This window comes from Formica exsecta, unplaced genomic scaffold (assembly GCF_003651465.1).
Source record: "Formica exsecta isolate Colony F162 unplaced genomic scaffold, ASM365146v1 scaffold47, whole genome shotgun sequence".
Taxonomy (NCBI): domain Eukaryota; kingdom Metazoa; phylum Arthropoda; class Insecta; order Hymenoptera; family Formicidae; genus Formica; species Formica exsecta.
Window position 1 is genome coordinate 2,139,929 of NW_021851936.1, and position 6,672 is coordinate 2,146,600.

The following is a 6,672-nucleotide window of genomic DNA, read 5'->3' on the forward strand; positions in this document are numbered from 1 at the left end:
GTGAAGATTACAAATCTTTTATATTAAGTAAATGTTGACGGCACGAGCCGATAACAAAACTTTAATTTTATAATTTTTTTTCACTTTTCATAAGAAATGTTAAACTCCGCACTCCGTTATTATGTATACTTTAATTGTCGAAAAGGATTTTTTGATATCTATAATCAACAAAAAGATTTTGCATAATAACGTTTTTATCGGTAAAATAGACCTTTTGGGATCCCCTTAACGACGCGACTTTACCTTGGGAACGTAATTACTGCTTTGGCCACTACTACGGTATGGCGCTGAAACCAGTGAGAAATGCTGGTCTCGCCTTTATCCGGGCCTTTGGCTATCTGTCTATTAATCTGTGCTATTCCCCTTCCATTTATATATGTTCTAAGGAACGCACGCATCGAGAACCGCAAATCGCAAGTATCTATCTCGATTCTCGATTAGTCCAACATGGCCGCCGGTCGACTCAGAGTGAGGTTACTTTGGAGGTTATTTCGATACGCTCAGCAACTGTCAAACGAGACGTGAGACGTGACACGACGTGATTCGCGAGTGAACTGAACATTCAACTCGCGATTCCGTGATACCGCAGTCAAAATGGGGATCTTCTTCGCAAAGAAGAAGCAACCGAGTCGTGTTACCGAGCAGGACAAAGCAATCCTGGTAAGGAATTAAGCCTTTCATCATCACGTTACATTTAAATTTACTAAATTATTCTTTTATCAATGATCGAATTTGATTTTACCTGTGAACTGTTAATAGTTATTTGATTAGCGATATATTAGAAATGAAACGTGATGTTGGACATGTAATAAATATAAATATAATATTTACATAGTATATATTATAACCTCGAAACTGTCAAAGTTGCACACTGTCATTTAATTCTCCGTATTTATGCAGCAAGTGAAACAAGTGAGAGATAAAATTAAACAGTACCAGAGAAAAATTGAACAAAGTTTAGAGAAAGAACGATTACTTGCAAAAGAACTTTTGAAAAATGGCAAGAAAGAGTAAGTACTTTATTATTTAATATTATACATTTTTTGGATTATTATATTTATTTGTATTGTCAATTTTATATATATATGTAAAGCATTGTATATAAGCTTAACATATTTGCAATTGTTTACTGTAAGTTTTATGTTTGATTATAATGCATATTGATAACTTATTATATCTTGTAAAAACTTGTCAATTTTTAATCTTTTTTGCACATTTTTGCCTAATTAATATTATATGATATAATGACATAGAATCGAGTTTTGTATACTTTGTATTATTTTGCAATTCATTATTCTTACAGCCGTGCATTGCTTTTGTTGCGCAAAAAGAAATATCAGGAACAAGTTTTGTTACGTGCAGACGGCCAGTTAGAGAATCTTGAGCGTTTGGTTCATGATCTGGAATTTGCTCAAGTTGAAATGAAAGTTGTTGATGGCCTAAAAATTGGTAATACTGCATTAAAACAGCTACACGATTTGCTGTCTATTGATGAAATTGAAAAAATAATGGATGAAACAAGAGAGGGTATTGAAAAGCAAAGAGAAATAGATGAAATGTTGTCATTAACATTCACTGCAGAAGACAATATCGATGAAAACGAAATCGAAACAGAATTAGATGCGTTGTTGGAAACAGAGATCAACGAGAAGGCTCCTGAAATACCAAAGAATGTTATACTACCAGATGTGCCAAAGGATTTGCCAGAGGAGACTGAAAAACGTACAAAAGAAAAAATTCAGGAATCTATTGCAGTAACGGCATGAAAATTTCAGGAATTTTGACTGGTTTTTGCTGAATTAAGACTTATAACTATGTATATATGTACAGTGAATAAAATATATAATAATTTATAAGATTTATCTAGCAGAGTCACATACACACACAGACACACATATATATCACATATTTTTAGTTAAAACCAAAATGTCAATTTTAATAACTTAATGCATTTTAAATAATATTATTCGGTTTTTTTTTGTTGATATATATTTTATCTACATATAAAAATGTAATGATGCGAGAAAGATAAATATGTGAATAAACATAATTTTTCCATATACATATTATACTTTTAATGTGTGATTAAGAATATATATTAATTATATTATTCTTTTTTTTTATAGATGAATATTTAAGCATATATTGTGCAAAAGGAGATATTTATATAAATAGAGGTGAGACACTGGTCAATTTTCGGGAGTTTTATTTATTTTAAAAAAGTTCTCATATAGTTTTGAGCATATACATGCATTTTCTAAAAAGTTCTAATCTTTAGCAATATTAAATAATTTGTTCATTAATTGATTTCACATGAGAGGCATATTTTTTCGTATCTATATGAGATACTAGTCGAATTTGACGAGTTCTATATATTTTAAAATAGTTCTTGTATAGTATTAAGCATATTTTTTCGTTTTCTATAGAGTTTTAATTAATAGCAGTATTAAATAATTTTTTATTAATGAATTTTACTCGAGAAAGGCATTTTTTTACAAGATGAGACGTTAACAGTTTTGGTATAAAGTAGTTCTGATCATATTCCTACAATTTCTAAAGTTTTAAAATAAGGTTATTTTATGAGGCATTGTCTTCGATTTAACAGTTACAGAAAATTAATTATTTAAATTATCAGAAATTTTAGAATTATTGATATACATATACAATGAAACTAGAACTTTAATTATTTATGAATATCTATGAAATAATACGCCAACATCACACATATAAATTGTAGATATTATTGGTTCAATTTAACAGGAATTAAAAAATGAATATTATAATTTATCTAACAATATAGGTTTTAATTTTTTTGTCTTGTGTAACTATCTCGATATCATTTTTTAACTTATATCCCATTTAAAAAATCAACTTTAAAGAGATACATTTTTTAAAATATTTAATTATAAAATGTCAATTAAAAATTATATTATTTATTTATATGCTATTTATTAGTTTTTATATTTTACTATATTATTTTGTATACATTTAAAAAAAATTTATTATCATTAATATGAGTTTCATCACATGAAGGGATATAAGTCAAAAATATATATAAATGTACTACAAGATAATCTAATAATCATTTTTATTTGTTAATATAATATTTAATGCATTATAATATAATGATTTTAACTTTACATGATGGCATAAGTTTGTTATATATAATCTAATTATAATCAATTTAAATATATATTTAATATCTGAATTCTATGCAATTTTTTACAAGTCGTTAACATATTATTATATTTCATGAATTGTATACGTTATACGTAAACTCGACAAGTTGCATTAATTTAGCTTTATTGAAATATATTATTTCCATGCTTAAATTAATGCAGTACGAATGATATACATATGTTGTTTTTATCTTATGTTAAGCTCGGATTCGTGATAAAGATCTACAAGCATGGTAAATACTGTTTGTCAAGTGAGATCGATCTGTTTGTTTAGATATAACTATATTTTTTAGTCAATAATATGTACGTGATTTTCCAGCTGAAACATTTTAGTCAGGTGATAAGGTTCGCCACTACAAGGCCACTGTATCGCTTCTTTCTAATGACAATATGAGTATAAGTTATCTTGACCAGTATTGCAAATATTTGCAAGAGTTTAAATTTTCCACTCACTCGATGTGTACGAAAATTTGGTAAATTATGCACATTACATGAAAATTGCGGAATAACTAATATAAAATATTTTAGATTTCTTAATTTTTGAAACTAATGTGTTTTTCTATTTCAGTATTTTCCTTTTTTCATATATTAGCATGATAATTTTCTCGTCTATATTTTATATTATTTTAATAATTCGTTTGAATCTTTCATCATAAGATAAAAGCTTCTTGATTATAAAATAATAATTTTTCAGTAATATTTTACAATCGTAAAGCTGTCAACTATATTATGCGACTGGATTTATCTATATTACTTGTACCATGAAATAATAACACCTTCCATTTGAAACTCAGATTTATTATTATTTACATTGTATATATGCGTGATTTTATACCCCGAAATAACGAAAAATGTTGATCTTGCTATCGTATTGCGCATTTGTCGCCAACAGTTTTATTAAAATGCGCATAATGTTATATGTACACAGAGACGTGAAGGTTTTGCCAAGATAGAGGACACTCAATATATCTTCGTATCCACAATGATTACCAATTGCATGTTTGGAAGCGTCTTCTTTTAAAGCCGAGACGATTACGAGACATCGATAATACATTCTAATTTTTTTTATAAACGCTGTGGCGCCTAGATGCCGCAAAACAGACTTCTATCATTAGCATAAAGTAATAATGCTTTATAATTTTAATCCAGTTATTAGATCGTTTAGAAGAGAGTTTGTTAGATATATAAAGTTTAATTATTTTATACATAATTTTATTTTTACTTATATAAGCCAGAAATTTTACATACTAGTGGCTAATTTTATATCTAGTCAACATTTATACGAAATATTTTTATACATCAAAGTCAATGAGCTAAGTAATTGTAAAAAGCTGTAATTATAAAAAATTGCATAAGCGATACTAGCTGCATCCAGCTGCTGCATACGTAAATATGTTTGAGAAGTAATGCAAGAATAAATAATGAAAGAAATGATTAGTTAGAACATATTGCGAGCCAGCAGGAAGTACGAAAATCTGCAAGTATTTAAATGACGTCTACACGAAGATGAATGGTTCCGCATTTAAAACCTGGTGGCCTTGGTCAATGAATAAGATTAAGAGAAAGGGAGAACGCGTGAGGATCGATAATCTTACGCACAATTTGTTTGACAATGCTGCTTGTTAATCTAATATTTTACAAATGAGTAACAATATATCATGTGATACGAATATAGAAATAGATTCTGTAAACGGAAGACATAATTTAACGATAATATTAAACGAATTAATAATTTATTAAACATGAGAAATGCTCTTTGAAACATCATAGATACTTCTCTCAATCATTTATACAGATTATTTACATATAAACACACTATTTTTTTAATATTATATAGGTTTTGTTATAATTTATGATAAAAACAATTTATAATTTATAAACGTGTGTGAGTGATGAAAATTTTGTAAATTGTAGAAGTTTATAAAACAAGAGAAGTAATGAAGAGTATTGTCAAGTGTTTAACATTCTCGATTGAAAAAATATTTTCCTCTAATCATTTTTTTCCTTCTAGCTATAAAAACATTCATGCAATCGAGAAGCGGCTGATCTATAAATGTGTCTTCTATAAATAGAGAATCGTTCGATTGCTTAATTTTTCCATATTAGTCAGATCGTAGTTTTCAGAATCATTGTGATGTCATTGCCCGAATACATCGATGATATCTTTCATATCACAGAAAGCCACTTGGGAAAAACACTTGAGATAATTAGTAGCATCAACAAGTCAGCAATCTTTTAGATTGTTTAAAGAATAGATTATAAAAAAGAGAGATTATATATGTATGTACGATTTGAAGTATTTACACGGACTGAAGTATTATTGAACCATATATTTTGTAAGTTTTATCGCCAAGATATTACCATCAGTATAATCCTAAAATTGTCCGAAATATCTTTTTTCTCAATTGCCGAGGTACTGATTTATTTCTACTTTATTTTTAAGCCAAATTTTTCAAAAAAAAATTTTTTTAATTTATTCTTTGATTTTTGAAATTCATTGTTTTTGTGTTTTTTCTCCATAAAGTTACATAATATAAACACAGAATATTATGTAAACATAGAAATAATACTATGCAGTGAAAGCTTGCACAAGCATATATATAGTATAAATTTTTTATGTTATAATAGAAAGGGAAAGTATTATTGTTGTATAAATGTTATATTTGCAATAATAATATTAATAGTGTATTGCAAAACTGCTTAATACTTTTGCATTTTCCATAGCAAAATTTTTTACGAAATTATGTTATGAGGCTTTAAAACTTTTTTCTTCAAAATCATAAACATTTTATGCAATTAAGTTCATGTTGCGATTAATGTGCTAAAAATATTTTTGCAGTGGCAAGGACACTAATTTAGTTATTATTTCAATTTTAATTACCACAAGTGAGACACAAATCATTATCTTTTATCTGAATAATGAGTGAAATTATCTTTAGGTAAGAGTCCAAATCGTTTCATGAACCTCGCACTTATTATTCTCATCTTGACAATTTCCGCTACGAGCGATTTGCGATATAGATATTAGATAAAAAAACAGCATTTGATATCTATCGATTCACAAAATCAGTTTATCGATAAATTATAAATAGATCATAGACAGTTTTTTTTAAAGCTAATTCTTTGGATATTTACCTGTTGCAATTTCGATCGTTACGCGCCTTTTCACTTTTGACATAAAAAGCATACAATATGCACATTGAATATGCATGTTTCATTAAGATCTCATAAACCAGTTGTTTTTTATCTTTCTGAATTTTATTATCAATTAAAATATTGATTTTTATCTTTCCCGCATACATTAATTTGCTTTTACTGCTAACAAAAATCTCGTCAATCTTTATATAATTTATTTTTTTGGAACACCATATTCAGATAAGTTCAGTTGTCTATACTTTGTCTAATATCTTTATAATAGAATTTGTGTACACACGCATACACACACACACACACACACATACACACACACACACACATGTTTTTTCTTAAAAGT

At 27.5% G+C, this 6,672-nt stretch overlaps 1 protein-coding gene across 1 annotated transcript; it reads left to right on the forward strand.

Moving 5' to 3' along the window:
* Positions 1-425: 425 nt before the first annotated feature.
* On the forward strand, positions 426-1,853 carry LOC115241227 (charged multivesicular body protein 6). Its single transcript, XM_029816882.1, has 3 exons — positions 426-660; positions 901-1,010; positions 1,304-1,853. Exons 1-3 carry the CDS (start codon positions 595-597, stop codon positions 1,764-1,766), a joined length of 639 nt encoding a protein of 212 aa, XP_029672742.1. The 5' UTR covers positions 426-594; the 3' UTR covers positions 1,767-1,853.
* The last annotated feature ends 4,819 nt before the right edge of the window (positions 1,854-6,672 follow it).

Bases quoted from the DNA above. Each gene is read 5' to 3' on its own strand.
- LOC115241227 (XM_029816882.1), top strand. From the start codon at position 595: ATGGGGATCTTCTTCGCAAAGAAGAAGCAACCGAGTCGTGTTACCGAG. The intron at 661-900 runs GTAAGGAATTAA...GTATTTATGCAG, and splicing joins AGCAGGACAAAGCAATCCTG to CAAGTGAAACAAGTGAGAGA. The intron at 1,011-1,303 runs GTAAGTACTTTA...TTATTCTTACAG, and splicing joins TTGAAAAATGGCAAGAAAGA to CCGTGCATTGCTTTTGTTGC.